Source organism: Panthera onca, chromosome C1, assembly GCF_046562875.1.
Source record: "Panthera onca isolate mPanOnc1 chromosome C1, mPanOnc1 haplotype 2, whole genome shotgun sequence".
Lineage (NCBI taxonomy): Eukaryota > Metazoa > Chordata > Mammalia > Carnivora > Felidae > Panthera > Panthera onca.
Genome location: NC_138346.1, coordinates 104,679,184 through 104,701,154, shown reverse-complemented (window position 1 = coordinate 104,701,154; position 21,971 = coordinate 104,679,184). Strand labels below are relative to the sequence as shown.

At 48.4% G+C, this 21,971-nt stretch overlaps 1 protein-coding gene across 34 annotated transcripts in view; it reads left to right on the top strand.

The window, feature by feature from the left end:
- CLASP1 (cytoplasmic linker associated protein 1) overlaps positions 1-21,971 on the top strand; it is a 274,262-nt gene that overhangs the window by 237,659 nt on the left and 14,632 nt on the right. For all 34 annotated transcript variants that reach the window (XM_078451384.2, XM_078451387.2, XM_060625391.3 and 31 more), the window contains 4 exons: positions 1,118-1,268; positions 5,299-5,545; positions 7,991-8,181; positions 9,947-10,075. In XM_078451384.2, coding sequence (XP_078307510.1) covers positions 1,118-1,268; positions 5,299-5,545; positions 7,991-8,181; positions 9,947-10,075 — 718 coding nt within the window. The remainder of the gene's footprint in view (positions 1-1,117; positions 1,269-5,298; positions 5,546-7,990; positions 8,182-9,946; positions 10,076-21,971) is intronic.

Below are 21,971 nucleotides of genomic sequence, written 5' to 3'. Positions count from 1 at the left end.
CCCAAGGATTCTTTGTCCCTAGCAATCCTCAGTGTAGCTCCAAGACTTTGTGGAAGTTCACTTACACCAACTCATCTGATCTTTTCTTCGAGTTTGTTTGAAACATGTGACACTCAAATGAACACAGTTGTTTTGCCTTTACCCTTGGTTGACTGTTGCTTCATGTTTTGCCTTCTTTATGCTGTGCTTTATCCTGTGCTTTTCTTGGATACTCTCGGTGAGGGACGGCGGGCTGTTCTCGGGACCCACTTCCGTGCACTCTCCGGACCGTGAAAGGCTGCCTGTTGACACCTTATACATGACACCCAAAGGCTACTTGGGATTTTTGCTTAGTTTCTGATTTTGCTCTGCTCAGCCCACTAAAGGAACAATCGCTGGCATCACTTTTCTGTAAGGGACGAATGTTTCTTGCTTTTTGAAATACTTCTAGACATCCATCTAGGAACGTGACTCATCTGTATAAGATCTGTTTTTATTGTAAAACGCAAAATGTCAGCACCTTGGAAGAGTTTGATATTCACAGCAAGCTCCTGGGTTAGATGGCACGAGAGAGACTGTCGGGAGCCTTTTGGTAGGGTGGATCTAACTTGGAATCGTTTTTGAACGTAGGGTTTTATTTCACAAGTTTCTAACCCTGGTGAGCATTACCCAGTCTTGTGAGGTCGTTAGCTTTGCCCCTCTGAAACTTGCTTGTGACACTAGCTTTATTTTGAAATGCCCACCCCTCTTACCCGTTTGTACATTTGAGACCAGTAACAACCAGACTCCTTGTTTCCATCTTCAAGATACGAAAGTTATTTTTCCACTTTCATTACCTCGTGCATTGTCACCAGTTGTCACCCTTTGAGTTCTTGCATTCTTGTGGTTATTGCTGTGCCCCCCACCGGGTCTTACCGAGTGCTGATGTGATGTGTTTGGGGCCTGGTTTGACAAGGAACACGTGCAGTTGTCCAGTGGTGGCACTCTAACAGGTGTCTCCTTTTCATTCCAACTCGCCTAAAGACACGAAATTGTAATTATACCTCACTCCATAAACTGTTGGAAGTAATTTATACCCATGCCTCAAATTTATGCGTGTGCTTCAATTTAAGACATACAATATCTTTTGATCCTTTAGCATGCTGGAATATGATACAGAGAACCTGAACTCTGAAGAAATTTACAGTTCTCTGCGTGGAGTTACAGAAGCCATTGAAAAGTTTAGTTTTCGAAGCCAAGAGGATCTGAACGAGCCAATTAAGCGAGATGGCAAAAAGGACTGTGACATTGTAAGTATCCCCAGGCTAACAGAGAACTGTATTTCGGTGAAGTGAGAACTCTGAGGACTGACCACGTGAACACTGAGCTTCATCATCATTTGTGTCTTGTAGCTAGAAGGGTATTATCTTAAGAGGCCCGAGGCAACTTTATAAAATTTTGAGTGACCCCCAGCTCTCTTTGTGAAGATTGTAAACTATCTTGTGCCCCTGTTTGCCTTTGTTTATCCTGGACATATTTTTGTTCCTGTGACGTGATGAAAATAGTAGGCCTGAATCAGAAAGCAGCGTGGTTCTCTGGGAGCTGTAGTTCCTGCAGAGGCAGGCAGATCCGTGGGGAGTGGTGGTGCGGCGGGAGCGGGCAGGGCTCAGTACTGATGAGTCAGGCTGGGCCAGTCCCGGTGCTCAGAGGTGGTGCTGTCCTCGGAGCTGCGTGAAGCAGAGGTCGAGGGGAGTGTGTGGTCAGATAGGAGGACAGGCCTGGGAGAAAGCAGAGAGGTGGCAGGGGGCATGGCATGAGTTCTCTTTGCAGTGGCTGGCGTGCAGAGAGCGGGCCTGTCGTGTTGGTGGCCAGGTTTGGGGAGGAGGCTGCAAGGGTTGGCTCAGGAAGGGTACTCCCTTTCCTGCTGGTGTCTGACTCCACTCGGGGGTCACTGGAGATTTTTAACCAAGGAAGTGGCGTGGTCACACTTAAAATTTTAGGAAACCTGCTGCCCCTCTGAGATGGAGAATGACTCTGGAGGAAGTGGGGTCGGTAAGGCATGAGCTGAAATAACAAGAGTCCGAAGTCTCTGGCTGGAACTGTTAGGTGCTTGTGCCGTTCAGTGAGATCATATCACGGAAGGAGAAAAAATGTGTGTTAACCCCTTTGGAACTTAATGAGTTCAGTTTTGGATGTGTGTGACTTGGGGGACATAGGGAGTATCCAAGCACACATACTCCTTAGGCCTTTGCAGATACCAGTCTGCAGTTCAGGCTGGCCGCTCGGCCCGGAGATGAAACATTGAGAGACGTTGACTGGTTGCCTGATGGTAACTAGAAAGTGAGTGAAATCAACCGAGTAAAGGGTAAGGAAAAAATCCTGGGGAGCATCAACACTAAAGGGAAAGACGGAAGAAGAGGACTTGGGAGAAGGGCTACAGGTTATTACTGCATGGGAGACCAGGAGAGTGGGGTGTCAGAGAATTTCAAGGAAACTTTGGGAAAGGCCTTGTAGCCAAAGAGGTGATGCTGCAAAGACAGCGACCGGTCAGACGAAGGGAAAGGACTCTGCTGGATTTTTTTTTATTTTTTTATTTTTTTTACAATATTTACAAATATTGTATTTTAGCTGAAAGTATATAAAACACACATTTATTCACCATTGTTCTGATCTAGAGCCACATCCTCTTCTTGGAGAATGGACCCACGGTTTGGATTTCCATGTTCTTCTTCTCAAATAAACTTTACGCACAGTCCTGGTCTACGGTTTCCAGATCTAGTTTCTTCCAGGAGCCCCATCTGTTTTGTGAGCACCGTTCAGAGCAGAGCTGAGCATGGAAAGCAGAGTGCAGTGGGTTGAGGACCAGTTTGAGTAACAACCTGGACATTGAGGAGGGATCATCCAGGACCTTTTCCCCGGGGAGACCTGCCCCGTCTGAATGCATATGGGACCAGTTAGGAGAAAAGTGTGGACGATGCCGTGGCAGGGCGTGGGTGGTTGGTGGACACGGGTCCTTGAGGACATGGCAGGGGAGGCACTCTGGGCACTGGTGGCCGTAGCTGGGAAGCAGGGTGGGCTGGGTTGATGTGGGGCCAGGAAGTGGAGGGCATCCCCACTGACCGCTCCCACTTTCTGTGGGCAGCAGAAAGAGGCCGACCTGACTCTGGGAGTTCAGCTGTGGTGAGGAGAGTGGAAAAGGGCTTCCAGAACACCTGTGGGGAGCGAGGGGCTCAAATTAGGGAATCCGAAGCCCTGCTAGGAATAATAGAGGCCCTAAGAGAAGGTGGATGCTTTCGTGTATATTTTTCTATTTCTTTATATATATTTATGCATCTGTATGCTTGGAGAAGGCGGTAGCGTGTTTTTGTTTGTTTTTGATGCAAGTGACATCACGGTGTGCATTCTGTTGAATGTAGCATGTGAGCACTTCCCCCCCCCCCCCCCCCCCCCCCGTCTGCATTCTCCTGTGGGAATTTTTATGGTCAGGTGAGAATTCGTCACATGGATACCACAATCATGTACTCAGTGCCCTGTTTTGGAACATTTGAGTGATTTCCGCTTTTTCAAAGCATAAAAATTCTCTGGCGAAGTTGAAAGGGGTGAAGCTTGCCGAGTGAAGGTAGCAGGCGAGGCATGGAAGCAGGATTGTCATTGGTGGGATCGGCAGGATGGGGTGCAGGAGCCCCCAGGCCAGACAACAGGGTGGGTGGCAGGATAGGGGAACATGAGAGGACGAAGTGGAAATTGTTGAACAGGTTCGAAATTTACGATCTTAGCTGCTGATTAACGGAGTGTGAGCGAAGAAGCTGGGCTGGGTGTGAAAATGCATTATGTGTGAAAGACTCGGGAGCCAGTATACCTCTTTGGTTTGATAAGTGACCCAGTGTAATAAGACAGACCTCCATAAGGATGAATGTCAGAGCCACTAGGAAGACAGTTCCCCAAAGCAGAGATGAAAACGTTCAACTTGCAGGAGAAAGTCCATCCTTATGGGTGATTACAGAAATGCAGCAAACATACATTTGAGGCTCCACTTTATTTCTAAATTGTTCCGCTTTGTTTCGGGTAGAAATTACAATATTTAATGCTTCAGGATATGAGGGAACTAGTGTAATATTGGTGGCATGGGAACTTGATACAGTTTCTTTGGAGCTAAGTAAAATTATATTCGGCATAGGTGATTTTAAGTTTCATATCCTTTATCAAGTAATGTAACTTTTGGCAATCTGTGCTAAATAACAAATGCAGCAAAAGGTAAGAAAGGTATTATGTTACAGTGTAGTTTATTTCAGAGTTGTCTGTAATAGCAAAAAATAGAAGCATTAAAAAAAAACAGTAGGAGGGGAATGGTTGAGTAAATCTTACTAGAACACAAGTAGAAATAGTGGTGTGATTAAACAATATGTTATTTTTTTTTAATTTTTTTTTTAACGTTTACTTTATTTTTGAGACACAGAGAGAGCATGAACGGGGGAGGGTCAGAGAGAGAGGGAGACACAGAATCCGAAACAGGCTCCAGGCTCTGAGCGGTCAGCACAGAGCCTGACGCAGGGCTCAAACTCACAGACTGCAAGATCATGACCTGATCCGAAGTCGGCCGCTTAACCGACTGAGCCACCCAGGTGCCCCATTAAACAATATGTTATTAAATACTTTATTTACACGGGACATTCTTACACTATGAGAAAAGCAAAATATATGACAGAATGTGTGCCGTGATTCCCACTCTGCAAAGTCTGCACGAAGATAAGGACTGGTTTAAATATACAAGTTTAGAAAGTAAGAATTTTTTTTAGGGGCGCCTGGGTGGCTCAGTCAGTTAAGCATCCGACTTTGGCTCAGGTCATGATCTCACAGCTTGTGAGTTCAAGCCCTGCATCGGGCTTTGGGCTGACAGCTCAGAGCCTGGAGCCTGCTTCGGATTCTGTGTCTCTCTCTCGGCCCCCTCCCCCACTTGTCCTCTCTCTCTTTCTCTCTCTCTCTCTCTCTGTCTCTCTCTTTCCCTCTCTCTCCCTTTCTCAAAAATTAACATTTAAAAAAAATTTTTTTTAAAGAAACATTTAAGTAAAAAGTCATCACCACCTACAAAACAGACTTCAGATGTAAATTAACAGACTTTACATGTAAATTAGCGAGTGGAGAGGGGAAAACATAAGTGTGTTCAGTTCCTGCTCAGGTAGTTTATGAATTGGATGGTTTACAGATTGAAACCTAGTAACTATCCTTTGGTCAGTGGCCAGATTTCAAGGGAGAAATCTGGCTGTCCCAATACTTCTGAAAATGTAAAGGAAGAGTTTGTTAAAAGTCCTAAAAAGGAACTGACTGTGTGCCGTGCCTCAGGGGTCCCGCGATGGTGGAGTTGCGTCGCCTGCCACGGAGGGCCGGGGAGGCAGTGATGTGGTGGAAGGAGGCAGAACGGCCCTGGACAACAAGACGTCCCTCCTCAACACCCAGCCCCCCCGCGCCTTCCCTGGGCCGCGGGCGCGAGACTACAATCCCTACCCCTACTCGGACACCATCAACGCCTATGACAAGACAGCCCTGAAGGAGGCCGTGTTCGATGATGACATGGAGCAGCTGCGAGATGGTTTGTTCCTCTTTGCTTGACCCCCATCCAACTCCCCACCCCCCCACCCCCACCCCACCCCCGCCATCCAGAAGAGCTTTCTGTGGCTCTCCCTGGGCATAGCAGCTCTGGGTGTAGAGGGCAAACACACATGCAGACAGTCCTTCGTTTAGCCACTTACTGAGCCCCCACCATGTGCTTAGGCATGGAAGGCACATGTGTGCACAGAAGCGTGCACAGTCCCTGCCCTCTGGAAGCCAGCAGCCTGGCTTTTGTAGAGCCAGTCACGAAACCAGGAACTACCGGTGACCCAAACTTAGGGCTGCACACTGTGCAGTGAAGGGAGGTCAGCTGTGCCCCTCAGGGAAGGCTTCCGCGAGGCACAAGGGCCTGAGTGGAGGTCAGAAGCGCGAGGGGAGTAGCAGTTAGCGGGTGGGAGGCAGAGGCTCAAGCCATCCCAGCACAGGCTCAGCGTCTGTGTCCTCTCCCAGCCCTGAGCTATGGAAGGAGGGCCCGGTAGCACCACTGAGAGCCCCCCGCTTTTCTCTCACACCAGCGTTTTAACCAGGCCTTCCTGGAGCTGCTTTGGTTGACTTCTGTCTCGTAGTTCAGAGAGAGGGGATCTGGCATATACTGAGCTCCTGCATTACCATGTGCTTTCCGCTCAGCTGCTTTCTGTACATATCTAATGAGATAGAAGAGATTATTCCCATTTCACAGGTTAAAAAACTAACATTCAGAAGGGTTAAGTTACTTGCCCCAAATATAACATACTTGGCACGAACAGAACTAGTCTGACGACGTGCTTTGTTTTCTGACACTTGTGTTAAGACCAGTGTCCATTACTGAGTAACCGGTGAGTAAGCGTGCATTGGAATGATGCTGTTTTTGTCTGGAACTTAATTAGTTCTTTTTTCACCTGATTGTCACGTTCACATAATAGTTATTTTTTCTTTTAAATATACGTATATATCCGTTTTGTTTCCAAGCCTTTGTTTTGTTTTTCAGTTTTAAATGAAGAATTAAATCAGAACCCTAAATTAGAGCCCTGAACAGGTAGCATTCACTGTGTGTCATGAAGTGTATAGCTTGCTGGGGACAAGGAGGCAAATCAGACACAGTCCTTGGCCTCAGAGCAACTCATGGCCTGTCCTAGAAAAAAGACCTAACACAATGGCACTGGAAAGAGGGGGCGCCTCGCTAGAGCAGATGCTGGTTTCAGTGGGGACACAAAAGAAGGGGAACTGGGGGGCGCCTGCCTGGCTTAGTTGGCAGAGCACGTGACTCTTATTCTCAGGGCTGTGAGTTCAAGCCCCACAATAGCGATGGGATCCTAAGACAGAAATGAAGTCCTGCAGTCATTTGAAGGCACGTGCCCAGGTGGTTACTTGCCGTGGGTAGCAACCCTGTAAATTCCCAGGGATTCCCAGTGTCTGTTCACTGGGCCCAAGGCTAATGGCTTGGTGGTTATTATGAATTGCACTTTTTAGGAGTAGTGGGCTGTTTCCTTTTATTGTTCAGACAGTTGACACATCATTTAACTTACCCATTTGTTGGTCTTGTTTAAGATAGAACAGAGATTGGGGTGTTGGTTGTTCCCTATTTACCAACTGCGTAAAAGGCTTCCTAAATTTATGTAAGGCTTACCAACTGACTAAAAGGCCTAAAGAGAAAAGTGGAAAGGCAGGGGGGAAATGATTGAGTTCTTTAACATTTCGAACTTCCTGTGTGTTTGTTCCCTCACACCTTAGAAGCTAAAAAAAAAAAAAAAGAGTATGAAAATACAAATTTAAGTAGGTTCTAATGATTTGTCTTTGCCTTTTCATCCTTTCTATTGAAAGGAAGTGTTCAGAGTTGAGGTCTCTTTAAGTTCATGGGAAGAGAAAGGATAGGTCTTTCATGGTTGAAGCCCTTTTGCTAAGTGGTTTTGGCACGTTGTACAGTCTGTGCATAGACAGTCCACGCACAGGCTAAACACCTTGATTAGTATTTGTTTGCTGTGCTAGTTACTAAGCTCTGGACATTCGGGGAGGGAAGGAATGTCAGACGGGTCAGTGAGGAGGGCCTGGAGGAAAATGTACACGTGTCAGTGGGTGTGACGGCGGGAGGGGACTGTCCAGGGGTGGCCTGACTTGGAGCTGCTGCAGTGGAGATAGATTTGGGGGGGGGGGGAGGAGGACAGTCACGGAGAGACTTTTAGATGGCTTCTCCTGTTTGTCTGAACTCGAAGGGGGAAAACGATGGTGGGGGAGGGTAAGGATGTTGGTATTGGTACTTGACACGTGTTCCCACATCTCTGTTTTCCTGTTTGGTGAGACGGCCTGCTAAGGGTGTCACGAGCGGGCAGCAGAGAAGGGTGAAGGGCACGGGGCAGGAATGATGGAGGGGGGCTGCCTCTGGGAGCGGAGGGCGCGTCCACAGCCCGGTGTCCTTGTGAGGTGACTTTGTGTCTCGGTGTCTCTCCAGTGCCCATTGACCATTCTGACTTGGTGGCTGACCTTCTGAAAGAGCTGTCCAACCACAACGAGCGGGTGGAGGAACGGAAAGGCGCCCTGCTGGAGCTGCTCAAAATCACCCGGGAAGACAGCCTGGGCGTCTGGGAGGAGCACTTCAAGACCATTCTGCTCCTGCTGCTGGAGACGCTCGGAGACAAAGACGTGAGGCGCCTTCCTCGTCCTTGCGTTCCCCCCTTCCCGTGTGACGGGCTGTTAAGTCCTGTCGTTCTGGACTTTGGCTTCAGCTTTATTTCTGTACTGTGCCTGCTGTTTACATCAAAACGTTTTCCAAATATTTTCTGAGCACCAGCTAGTGAGGTCATGTTTCTGTCAGAGACGGGCCCCGTTCCTAGCTTATTTATATGTGTGTTTTCTTCTGTAATGGGGTTTGTAGGAGTTGACGGAAACTTGTTCCTGCTTCAGGTTACTTTGTTTCACACAGAATTTCTTAAACCTTTGTTAGCATGGAATGGTTTTTTACAATGAGGTTTTTTTCTGTGTGAGTTTTAGGTTTCATGCGTAACTGAGAAATAGAGAAGTTCATTTTTTAAGAGACCCTACTAGATGCTGCTTTCCCTGAAGTTCTCTGTAGATGCAGCCGGCATCTGTGAGCAGCAACAGTGATTTTAACTGGTTAAGCAAGCAGTTCTGGAGCAGGGGTTGTTTTCTGTTATCTTCTGTATTATTTTTTAAATCAAAAGCCCTCTTTGCCCTGTGACCTTTGAGTGTGACCAACGAGGAATTTGTACCATGCCCGGTCTGTAATCCACACCTGGCACCACGTAGATGACTCTTAAAGGGGGGAGTAACCTAGTCAGAGCCCTGCCTTCTCCTATCTGTGTGCCAGTCCCTTGTGCGGAGACAGCAGCAGATGTTGGGAATTGTCTGAGTGAAACTCTAGAAGTAAAAATCCACCTGTGCACTGGGCTTTGTGGAGGCCGCGGAAACAACGAAGCAGGTGTGATGAAGAACTCAAGGGCAGGACCAGGTGGATTTTGAGGAAGCTCAACACAGCCCACGGTGAAGGTCCCTCTCGGGGTCACGTTGATGGTGACTCTGATGGAAGACGGGTGCACAGGGGGCCGGCGAATGCGGTGGCTCTGATTGCTTTCTGATGCCTCGGGTTAATGGTTTGGCGGAGGGTGGGGACAGACAGAAGTACAGTGATGGAGGAGGGTGGGGACAGACAGAAGTACAGTGATGAAGAAGCTACAGTCACTTCCCTTACAGCCTGCTTGGTCAGGCTGTGTTGGGAGATAGGGTGATCTCACGTAGAGAGCAGGTAGATGGTCCATTAGTGAGCCAATAGCACAGACGAGTGACCAACAATCAGGATGTAGTTTTTGGCTCAGTTTGGTGTAAACCCCTTTTCTTTTACTGAGATCAGGAGCCCTGTGGAACGGTTTTCCTCCAAACGGCACAGCTTGGGCCTCAGACACCTCGAGGCATGTACACACGACCCTCCCCCGTGATCTCATCACACAGAAGGTCGGGAGTAAAGACAGGTCTGTGGCTGTCTTACAGGTTGTGTTGATGAAGTGGTTAGATGCTTGTTACCTGTTCTTTACCAAAGGGTAATTTGCATACCGACATCTCAAAAAACGTGGAAATCCTCCAGGAGATTGATAATGAACTTAGATGTATTGTCCTCATTCGGTCTCATTTGGTCCTCTTTTGGCTCATTCCAGAAACCTTCCTCAGGTCTTAGGTGCTGGGTCCTGGGAATGTCAGCGTAGGCATAGCACCCGCCTCATGGGACTGGCTGTCTCAGCCTGTGCCACGTTTGCAATGTGACCTGCGTTGGGTGCCAGCAAGATGCCAGGGGAGCCCAGGGCTGGGTGCCTGGCCGTGCCGGGCGCTTCTGGCTAGTATGTTCAGTGAAGCGCTGTGTTGTTTGCTGACGTCTTCCTTTCCTCTTGTACTCCAGCATTCCATCCGAGCACTAGCATTGAGAGTTCTACGGGAAATTCTGAGAAACCAGCCCGCAAGATTTAAGAACTATGCCGAGCTGACGATTATGAAGACTCTGGAAGCACACAAAGACTCCCATAAGGAGGTAAGCCGGCCTCTGGCCCAGGAGTGCCGAGCAGACGGGCCTGGGGGTGCAGTGAGGGTGTGGGGAGAGAGGGGTGTGGATCAGCGTGCAGCCTGACTAGGAGTCGCTCCCTTTGGGGGGCACCTGGGGGGGGGCTCAGTCAGTTAAGTGTCCGCTTCTCACTCAGGTCGTGATCTCACAGTTCGTGAGTTCGAGCCCCACGTCGGGCTCTCTGCTGTCAGCATGGAGCCTGCTTGGGATTCTTTCTGTGTGCCTCCCCTGCTCTCTCTCTTTCGCTCTCTCTCAAAAATAAATAAGTAAGCTTAAAAAAAAAAATGTGAAACAAAAAAAGAGTCGCTCCCTTAGAGCTCAGCCCAGGCCGTGGTTCAGGGTGACAGTCCCAGTGCTGGTGTGGCAGCTGAGCCCAGGTGCCATTCAGGGCCTGGTGCCACTTGGTAGGTTCCTGACTCCCACATGTACAGCAGGCCTGACCTGTCCTCAGGGATTTCCTGGTTGGTGGTTCCCAATTGCTGTGGTCAGAAGGAGGGGGCTGCCGTTTTCCTGGTGGCATTCGGCACCTGCCAGACTGTTGTTGGGAGATCGAGGTTGGCTCGAGAGACAGATGTGCAAGTGCTGGAACCCACGCTTCCTTGCTCCACGACCTCGGACAGGTTCTTTCAGCTTCCGAGTCTCAGTGTGCTTGTGGATAAGGTGGAGGAGGACGTTGTCACAGTTTCTTGTGAGAATTGAATGACATGGCCAGTGATGACAGAGGTGCTACATATACCTGTCGGTCTTCCTCCCTCCCCTCCCCTCTCAGTGTGCCCCTCTCTGCAAGTTCAGGATGAATGGAGGCAGCCATGTCCTGCCTTTCCTCGCTCCTGAACGTGTAAAATGCTAACAACTGTCCTGGCACCTCAGACGCCTACTGGAGAGTTGGAAAAATGTGTTTCTGTGCCCCGCACAGTTACGACAGGCTCTGATTGGATCCGCAGTAAGTCCAGCTGGTTGCTCGTTGCCTTGTCCAGCGCCTGGGGCTCACCAGTCCTTCGAGTGCCTAGAGACCTACAGAGAACAGTGAAATACAGATGGTTTCAGTAACGCCTTTCCAATCAAAGGCACTGTGGGAAATTGGACTGTATACTTAGAACATTAGAAAACCTCAAAGGATTGGACCCCAAATGAGAATAACCTGCTTAGTTGAGTCTCGTGGCTCACACGTGATTCTCATGGGCACACTCGTGGATTAAGGGAACGGCAAGAATACGTCAACAAAAAGAATCTGGACCCCAAATTGTGCTGTTTCTCTGTTTAGCAGCTTATGTGGCTGCCCAGCGGTGACAGGTTTGATCTCCTGAAACCCGCACCACAATTGCAGGCTCAACAAGGGTAGGGGTCTCCCACTCTGTCTAGGCATCTCCACCTGATGGGCCTGGCACAACACAGGTTCATAAAGTGATAGATACGTTTTTGTTTGGTTTTTTTTACATTTATTCATTTTTAAGAGACAGAGCACAAGTGGAGGAGGGACAGAGAAGGGAGACACAGAATCCGAAGCAGGCTCCAGGCTCCGAGCTGTCAGCACAGAGCCCGATGCGGGGCTCAAACCCATAAACTGCAAGATCATGACCCGAGCTGAAGTCGGACGCCCAACCGACTGAGCCACCCAGGCGCCCTAAGTGATAGATACGTTTTTAACCTGTTGACGCTTCAGAAATCTGGCTTCGTCGTGTGCTAGTACAAATCACTCATGTTTGAACAGAATGCTTTCCTGTTACAATAACTCATGTAAAATGTGAGGACCCGTGAGCTAACGTAGCCAACGCCATTATTCCTGAGTGAGGGAAGAGGATCCAGAACATGCTGTCATTTGTCAGGTGACGCATGGCAGGTATTGGCAGAACCAGTATGTGAAGCAGGTTTTGTGTCTCTTAGGGCAAGTGGCCTGGCCTGTGCTGACCTTTTTCTCTTCTTTTTTTAAACCCTAATAGCCTCTTCTTAAATACCTGACCAAAAACCGAAGTAAAACTGTTCTCTTGGAAGCACCTGATGTTGTTTCCTCTGGAGAGGACCTACTTAGAATGTAGCATCGAGGTGACACTAAGCCCTCCGTAGTGCGTGGTGCTTACTGACTATCCCCTTGGAAGATGTCTGTGTTTAAAGCTGGCATCCTGATCTTAAACTGTGAAACTTTGCCAGTGGACCCTAAGAAGTACAGCTGAGCAGAATTAAATAGTCCGTTTCTTACTGAGCTGTCTTCTTGAGGGATCTTGTGTCTTTGGGGTGTTTTTCCTCCTGCAAAATGAGAAATTCAGTAGAGAAAGTTCTTTGGCGTGAACTCTTTTAAATTGCCTGAGGGACAGAAGCAGAAAATACCTGTTGCTTAAAGTAAGCTTAGCAGCCCTTAGTTGTCCTGTGGGATCCCTGTGACCCAGGGACTCCTTACTGCCGTCACTGATCACCTGACCAAGCAGGTGGGGAAAACATCCTGTTCCCAGTAAAGGAGTGCCTTTATTGGCAGGCCTGCCCTGCTTTGCATACTTCGATACTCACCTTGAGTGCCCTTGTATTTTCCTTGTGAAACTTCACTCTGTCACTTGGCCAGAAGCTCCCAGCCTTGGGCACTTGTGTATATTTAGGATTATGTATGGTTTCTTTGTCTGTCTTTTCTTTTGAAATTCTTCTAGTCTTTCTCTTATTTTACCCAAACTATCTCCATCCATCATTCCCTTTTTTGTTTGTTTGTTTTTTAGGGCAGAATAGTTAGACGCACATCAAGTTTGTGCTGTGGCCATCTTGTTGGCATAGAATATTGCACATGGTAGTTCTCTAGTGTTATGTTTTTTTTGTCACTAGATTCAGACATGGTTCTGACATTTATTGGGAAGGATCTAAAATGTTTCTAAACCCAGTGACTGTGTCAGTCATGCAGAAGCAGAGTCTACTCTCCTAGCTAATTGGTACTTCCAAAGCGTGTTCATTCCATTGAGCTTTCCTGGAACTTCCCTCTCTTAGGAAACTCGTTGGTTTTGTATTCACAGACAGAACCCAGGCTTCGGCAGGACACAACAGGCTGACACAAGGCTGCTCTGGGACCTTAGCCCCAGATGTCCCTCCTTGCCCGCTGGGGCAGTGGCCACACTGTGGTGCACACTGGGCAGTGGCTCTGGGATTGTGGCAGTGAAGGACAACTTACTGAAATGCCATTTCTAGAAGTTGAAATTTGTCATAAAAGCTCTCAGGGGAGATGAATATCTCATCCTTTAAGCCACAGTCTGTGTTCTCAGGGTCTTTTAAAAGGAACCGTGCATGCAAAACATGTTTGTTACACATTGGAAACATACGAGGCACTAGATCTCGCTCAGGCGTCCCTCATCTTAAGCCAACACAGATTTAGTAAGCACCATAGAGGATTTGGATACCAACTTAGAGTTTCTATTGAAGAAGTTGGTGTTTGTCAGCTAAGACATGGTTTCATATTCCTTATTTGAATAAGTACATCTCCTTCATTACCTGACTCCTCCTTTTTTTTTTTTTAGTGTTCTATTATAGTTTTTTTTTAATATGAAATTTATTGTCAAATTGGTTTCCATACAACACCCAGTGCTCATCCCAAAAGGTGCCCTCCTCAATGCCCATCACCCACCCTCCCCTCCGTCCCACCCCCCATCTACCCTCAGTTTGTTCTCAGTCTGACTCCTTTTTATCTGTTTAGTAAATAAACATTGCTACAGAGTTTCAGCGTCTCCTTAATGAAGTCACCACGGTTTACAGTAGTGTTAGCTTGTAGCAAGCATCTTAAAAAGGGCTGAGGACTTGTTAGTGACCTTCAGAAATCTGAAGCCCATTTTCTGTTTTAAAAGAAAACTCCATTCATTTAAGTCTTCTCATCTTAGAATTGGCAATCCGTTTGTTAGGACTGGCGCAGAATCTCTCCTTCATCGATGAGGAGGGGATTTAATAAGAGAATCCATGGTACGAATAAGATTCTAGGGTCAGCATGGGGTGTGACTCCTGAGGCAGAAAACCTGATTTTCAGTCCACTGTGTGTGCTGTCCAGCTGTGTTGTTGGGTCTCATCACCTCTGGGTGAGCCTGTTATAAAGCTTGACTGTCATGAGACTCAAATACAGGACAGTGTGGAAAAAGATAAGAGAGAAAGAGTGTGCGTGTGAGCATGTAAGCTGGGAAGGGGCAGAAGGAGAGAGAGAGAAAGAGAGAGAGAGCGAGGGAGCGTGTAAGCTGGGCAGGGACAGAGGGGGAGAGAGAGAGAATCCCAAGCAAGCTCTAAGCTCAGCTGGGAGCCTGATTCGGGGGCTTGATTGCAAGACCCAAGATGCTGAACCAGCTAAGCCACCCAGGTGCCCCTGTCATTGAAACTTTTTGATCATTGGGTGTAGCTTTTTCTGAACTTGGCCACACTGGTGAGTATTCAGTTGTATTTGTCTATGAAAAGAAGGAAATGTCAGCATCCTTTTGTGTCCCATACTGGCTCACCAGATGTTTCTTCGTCTGGGTGTTTGAGGCATCACAGTCCAGCCTCAGGCAGTTTGGGGAAGTTGGATTCTTATGAAACAACCATTGTTTGTCTTTGGGGGCTTTATTTTAAATCATAGAAAAGTTAATTTTACATTCTAGGACCGTAACGAATTACAAGTAGAGCTACACCAAATTATTTTAAACAATAAAAGAGGAGGTTTCGGGCGCTTGTTTTCTGACTTGGGCTTCGCCCTGCTGGCGTGGTGTGTTCTCTACAGTCATTTTGACAAGCGTCCTGGCCAGAGAAGAGCAGTGGTATGTCGGGGAGGACGTTTGATTTTAGCAAGCTGATAATTCTCGTTCACATACCAATTAAAATCATTGTCTGACCACGACTTAGCCAGCCCCGCTGTGCTCTGGAATGGTCCTTAGAAGCCTCCTGGGGCAGTGACCACCCGCATATCAGTGGTTCTGGAGGACAGTGTGTTATGTGAACCTGGAGAAATTACTTCACCCCTCCCGGACCTTGGTTTCTCTTATCTCTTACCCCAGGGAATGGACTGAGTGATTATCTGTGTCTTATCCAGCCTCAAGGTACTGGAAGTTGCTATTAAGTAACAAACCTACCTTCACGGGTCCTAAGTATCCAGTTTTCCCTGAGCCCACCCAATCTTGGGAGGTGGCTAGGAACCGATTTCCTTTGCAAGTTTTTGCTCTTTTTAATGGAAAGGCAAAACCAGAAACCTATATAATCCTCTAAAGGTTAAAAGTTGCCAAGCCAACATTGTCTGAGAGCACAAACTCTGGTAAATGTTTTGGTTTTGGAGGCAGGAGGTTGGAAGTGAGGGGCAGGGCTCCAGTCTTCAAGAAGCTCATGGTTTAGTTGAGGTTAAAGCACATGTGCGTTCAGAGTGAGAGGCACTAGGACTTTGGAGTGGGCTGGAAGAGTCCAGCAAGGCTGCCTGAGGAAGCGAGAACCTGAGGTTGGCTGCGAGGAGTAGTTAGGGGGAGAATTGTAACAGTGAGCCGGGGCGGCCTGGCCTGGAGGAGGGAGCATGGGCTTAGAACACCCTGGGCTGACTGCACGAAACCAAGATTGCTTTCATGCTGTATATGTCACGTGGAGATGCCACGTCCCCACCCCACTGGCTTGCTGTAGAGTGCCAAGCATAGTGCCCGGTTCTGAACGGCAGTGCTGCTGCTGTGCCACTGTTTGGGGCAAGTGACGGGTTCCTCCTCTCAGGTGAACCGGCCCTCCTGGGAGGCAGATAGGACACCGGCCGCCTTTTAGCTCCTATGGCTTCAGAAAAGGCATCCTACTAAGAAACAGCTCCTACAAAGAGACAGGCAAGAGGGCCAGTGTTCAACGTCACAACCTTTGAGTTTGGAGTTGTGAACGTGTGGATCCTCGTCCTACTTTTGTCATTCACTGGCTGTACGACTGCGGACAAGTCACAGGAGCTCTCTCTCTGGGTCTCTAAAACGCTCGTACGCTGGGTGACCCTGAGGGAGCAGACAGCGTGATGCCCTGCAGGGCTCACGCTGTGGAAAACTGAAGATACTGTCTCCTCTGCACTCTTCCAGCGAAGAAAGCAGACCAATTCTGAATAGAATTGTTGACAAGCTTTATAGATTTTACACAAAGCACATATAGTGTACTTTTTAAAATATATCTAAGAGGGCTATTGAAATTCGATTGAGGAAACTGTAAAACACCAATGGAAAACAGTTTTCGTCTTGGCTGCTGTGCTGGCTGAATGTATCCATGTCCACACTGGAGTAGCTGTTACATTGTCACCTCCAAGCCGGAGGGCACCCTGAGTTTTCAGACATGCAGAAGAGGAGGCTTCAGTGTGCCGCTCAGCTTCCCATCTGAGGATGTTCAGGTTGTATCTTTTTTCTTTTTTCTTTTTTTTTTTTTTTTTAAGTTTACTTATTTTTTTTTTTTTTCTTTTTAAAAGCCTCTAGTGCCTTCTTTACTGACCGCAGGGTTTGATGTTATGTCCAACAGTACAGCTTCTAGTTTTTTGTGGTTTTTTTTTTAAATGTTTATTTATTTTTGAGACAGAGAGAGACAGAGCATGAACAGGGGAGGGTCAGAGAGAGAGGGAGACACAGAATCGGAAACAGGCTCCAGGCTCTGAGCTGTCAGCAGAGAGCCCGACGCGGGGCTCGAACTCACGGACTGTGAGATCATGACCTGAGCCGAAGTCGGACGCTTAACTGACGGAGCCACCCAGGCGCCCCTAAGTTTACTTATTTTGAGAGCAAACGAGTGGGGTAGGGTAGGTCCAGAGAGAGGGGAGAGAGAGGCTCCCAAGCAGGCCCCACACTGTCAGCTCAGAGCCCGATACAGGGCTCAAACTCACAAACCATAAGATCATGACCTGAGCTGAAATCAGGGGTCAAATGCTTAACTGACTGAGTGACCCAGGGGCCCCTAGGTTGTCTCTTTTGCCCTTCCTGACAGGCCAGCCAGCCCAGTATCTGCAGTGTCCTCCAGGATGGGACACAGCCACCTCCCAGGCCTGTCTCCCACCTAGCTGCCGTAATGCAGTTGAGAGAGATAGTGTTGCCCTGAATCTGCTTTTGCAGGCAAAGATGTGATGGCTGTCTTGTTAGACATCATGTCTATACTCTGCCTCTGGAAATTCCGCGTGCATCTTTTTAGGGGAACGCACTCCTTAAGTAGGGGCAGAGATAAGGTTTTATAACAAGATCATGTGAAAATGCTTGATTCACATTCTCCCTCTCATTTTTCTGATGAGAGAAACTGAGGCCTTGAAAGTAGAAATGTCCTCCCAGACCACCTCACTAGTTGATGACAGAACTGGCTCCAAAACTTGGGTCCGTGGACGTTGAACCTGGAGCTGTTTTTTCTTTCCTCCCTTTCTCCCTCTGGTATGGCACTGAGCCTAGCTAAGTGAGGGCTCACATGCAGCTTAAATCCTGGAATTTAAAGGAGTGCCAGTCTTTTGCAAAGGATGGGATCTCCCCAGGATACCCGTGGATACCACAACTCCGTGTGGATCCGGATCCCATTTGTATAAGGTCTTTCCAGTTTTTCCCCAGAAGGTGGCGCCAACCTTTTCCTTAGCTTCCACATGATTGAGGCACTAAACTAGGTTTTGCCAGACTGGGAAGAGTTCTTTGATTCCAGTCATTGTTTAGGAACATTTGCCGCACACCCCCCGCCGGCCCCCCAACCTTTTTTTTTTTTTTTTTTTTTTTTGCATTAAAAAAAAATCTTTTCTTTTTTTTTTTTTTTTTTATTTTTTTATTTTTTTTTTTTTTAATTTTTTTTTTTTTTTTTTTAATTTATTTTTGGGACAGAGAGAGACAGAGCATGAACGGGGGAGGGGCAGAGAGAGAGGGAGACACAGAATCGGAAACAGGCTCCAGGCTCCGAGCCATCAGCCCAGAGCCCGACGCGGGGCTCGAACTCACGGACCGCGAGATCGTGACCTGGCTGAAGTCGGACGCTTAACCGACTGCGCCACCCAGGCGCCCCTAAAAAAAAATCTTTTCTTATTCAACCAATTTTTCTCGTGTGTCTGTGACAGAGCCAAATCAAACCTTGGACTTAAAACACACAATCCAAATTTTGACAAGTTCTGTGCTCTAAAAGAAACCTTATCTTTAAGCAAACACTCATCAATATTCTGAGTAATGATCTCATTTTTTAAAAAGTTCGATGAGGAAATTGTACTTTTCCTAGCTAGCTTCACTGGCTTTGAAAGGGAAAAATCCCCATGTTTCTAATCAGAGTAGCAAAATCAGCAGACTTGGGACAATTTTGGTCACTTCAAGGTAGATTATAACCTGCTTGATGCTGCTGTCTCATAAATATGCCCCACCCCACCCTCCTTTTTAAAATCCTTGCTGCTTCTGGCCACCTTGTCTACCAAACAGTATTGTTCTCCTTTCTTTCTGGTGCCCGTGTTTACTTTTGCTCTCTGCTTGCTTACATTTATAATCTTTGCTTCTTAGGTTACATAGAACGCAGGGGCAAAACCTAAAGTTCACCCTGATTCAGGCAGCTTGCCAAAAGCTGGGGTCTTGGCACAGAGAGGGAAGTCCAGAACACCTACTTGCCTTGGCAGAAGCGGGTGTCTGTCTTGGGAAACTTGCTGTAACCTCCGTAAGCAAGAGGGCCTCAAACTTGCCGCCTCGAAGTATACCTTCTGGCTTTTTGTTTTCAGACGTTTTTCAGAAAACCTTTGTGTGTTAGATACATTGGATTAAATGCTTCATGCAGGTGACATCAAGAATTCCTGGGGTTAGAAGAGGAAGTTCTCCTTGGGTGTGGGTTTTGGCTCGGCAGATCTGGAAGTCCTTTGACCCACAGCTCACTGCAGGGCAACTCACTTTCACCCGAATGACAGCAGAGTACAAACAGGTTGGAAGCAAGGAAGGAAACCTTACGATGGCACTCTCACCACGAGCCCGCCAGTATGTTTCCTTGTCTCACTGGTGCTCTCCGCATCTGAGGGGCGTGGGGAAGTTGTTTGTTCCTGTCAGGACTGTTAAGTGGCACTGCTGGCACTTGGGTCCCAGTCCGTTTCCAGGCCTATTTCCCACCCACTGAGCTGCCTCCCGTTTCCCAGCTGGGTCTTAAACATGTACATCAGTGTCTTCTACCTTGGATGTACCCACAAGGTTATCCAGTATTTTCTGATCCTTCTGGTTTTACCCCATGTCTTTAAAAACTAAGATACACTGGGGCACCTGGGTGGCTCAGTCGGTTGAGCATCCGACTTCGGCTCAAGTCATGATCTCACGGATCGTGAGTTCGAGCCCCGTGTCGGGCTCTGTGCTGACACCTCGGGGCCTGGAGCCTGCTTCGGATTCTGTGTCTCCCTCTCTCTCTGCTCCTTCCCTGCTCAACGCTCTGTCTCTCTCTCTCTCTCAAAAATAAAATAAAGCTTAAAAACAATTAAAAAAACAAAACAAAACTAAGACACAGACTTTCCTCAGTACAGCTCAGATTTCTGAGCCGTATGTTAGGGTACTTGCAAACAGTAATTTCGCACTGCAGAAAGGCATTGGCTTCGGAGCACACCTTCACTGCGGGACCTGCTTAGGGAAGAGATGACCCCCCCTCTTGCACTGTCCACTGGCTGCCCAGCTGTACGTAACTCAGCTACGTGCCCGGTGCTCGGCTTTCCCGAGTGCACCGTGGACTTGCGACAACCGGAGGGATGTGCATGAACTGAGGAGGAATAAAAGCACTTCATCTTAGAGTAATTCGTTGCACGATGGAAGTCTTTTAAGCGGTACGCCACCCCTCTTCAAACAGAGGGTTGCTAGGAAAAAAAAAACCAACCTGAACTAAAGTCTCTTTTCCAAAGGACAGAAGTGTTGCCTTTCCGCCCTGTCACCGGGAATGGGACCCTCCGGGCCTCCTATAGCTGATTTTGCCCAAGGGCCAGGTGGCTCGCCTGCAGATATCTTGCTTCCCCCTCAGTTTCTGGGCCAGCTCCTCAGGTGGAACACGTCCGTGCAGTTCAGTGAGGCATGCCCCAGAGGTGACTTTGCCAGTCACGAACATTTTACAAAATATGTACACAGGAGAATGTGCTTGACAAACATTTCTTGAGTAGCTCATATATATTGGACGCTGTGCCAGGCGTGGGGGATATAGAAAGGTAGCTGAGGTGGGAGCTTGCCTTCGAGGAATTTTCTGTCTAGTGGGAGAGACCATTTGAGCAAGGTGTTGAGTGCAGTGGTGGAGGTGTGCACACAGGGCTCCCCAGAGTCGTACCGCAGCAAGCGGGTCCTGAAGGAGACCTGGCCCGGCCAGGTGAGGAGCACCAGTGAGCGACGCTGAGGAGGAACGGAGGGGCTAGCCAGGGGCTCCGCAAAAGGGCCGGCGGGGCATGTGCAGGGCCTGCCCTCAGCTCAGTGTGACCAGGGCACGGGGAGAGGGAGGGCAAAACCACAGCTGGACACAGGCAGGAGCCAGGCCATGCTGGCCTTCCACGCCATATCAACAAATGTGAGCCTGGTTCCAGGATAGCTGTTTAGAGGGATTCTTGGCGAGGGCAGACCCACTTGATGTGGGCACTAGACTGGGTCAGAGGGGTCCCCTGGAGGGAGCTCTGCTCTCTGGCAGACTCAGAACTCCCTGGTTCTCCGCTGTGTCTCCCTGTGACCCCTTACCAGCAATCCTTTATTTGTATGTTCTCTCTCTTACTCCAAAATCCACCAAAGTTGGTATTTTTTAAATCCCTATCTTAAAAAAATTTTTTAATGTTTTTATTTATTTTTGAGGGAGAGAGAGACAGGGAATGAGTGGGGGAACAGCAGAGAGAGAGGGAGACACAGAATCCGAAACAGGTTCTGGGCTCCGAGCTGGCAGCACAGGGCCCAACGTGGGGCTCGAACTGACGAGTCATGAAATCATGACCCAGGCCGAAGTCGGATGCCCAACCTACTGAGCCACCCAGGCGCCCCTTAATTCCCTAGTTTAAAAATCGAGGTTCAGACCGATTGAGTGTCTTGCCAGAGGATTGAACTCCGATTTGTCTGTGCCCATGCAACCTGGAGCTGCCTTTCTTGGGGTGAAAGGTTAAAGGTTATGCATGCACACCAGGGCCAAACAGTACTCTGCTTTTAGGGGACCTGTGTGGAAAAAGCTGCACTTTGCAGCAGATTGAGTTGGCAAGAAAAAAAATCACAATGAGTTTTCTTTAAGTAGCCTCATTCTTGTGTGTATGTGAAGTGGAGGGCGATGCCATCAGTGGGACTGAGGTCATGCTTGCTGCCTGGCTGACCTCAACCACCCACTTTCTGTGGAGGAGGCAGAGATGGGGAGGGCTGGCTTCGCATGGCCAAGGGCCCTTGAGCTGGAGGAACCCCCAAAGAACACCTGGGAAGCCTTGTGCAGACATTCATTCTGCGTCCCGCCCCTCATCAGCTTCCTTTCATCTAACCCCAGCCAACTGCAGACACTCCTCAGCTCCCCGCCATCCGCCCCCACCTGCTTCTGGGCTTGGTTCCCCACTTCCTGGGGCTTTGCACCCTCTGCACAGACCAGCCCATCCTGCCCAGCACCGTGAGGACGGGGTCCGGGCCCACCCATCGTCCTCACTCCTGTGGCCTGCCCTGAGCTCAGTCCCTGACACACAGGAGTGAACGAGTGTGTGCATGTTGTACACAACAAGGCAGGGCCAGTCGTGGTATGAAAGAAAAATTGCTCTTACGGGCTTACCAAGAATAGGATTCTTTGAAAGTAAAATGACCTCTCTGCAGTGCTTTGCACCCAAGCCTGACTTTGCACGTATATAATAAGCGCAGACAAATCTTGGATGTTCTTGACCCCTGTCTTCTCTCGTGTACATAGTATTTACTCTTGAACCATGCTGATCGTGGTCCCCATTTTGACTCTCGGAAGGATTAATCCATAATCCCGATGTATGCCCCCACAGGTGTATGCA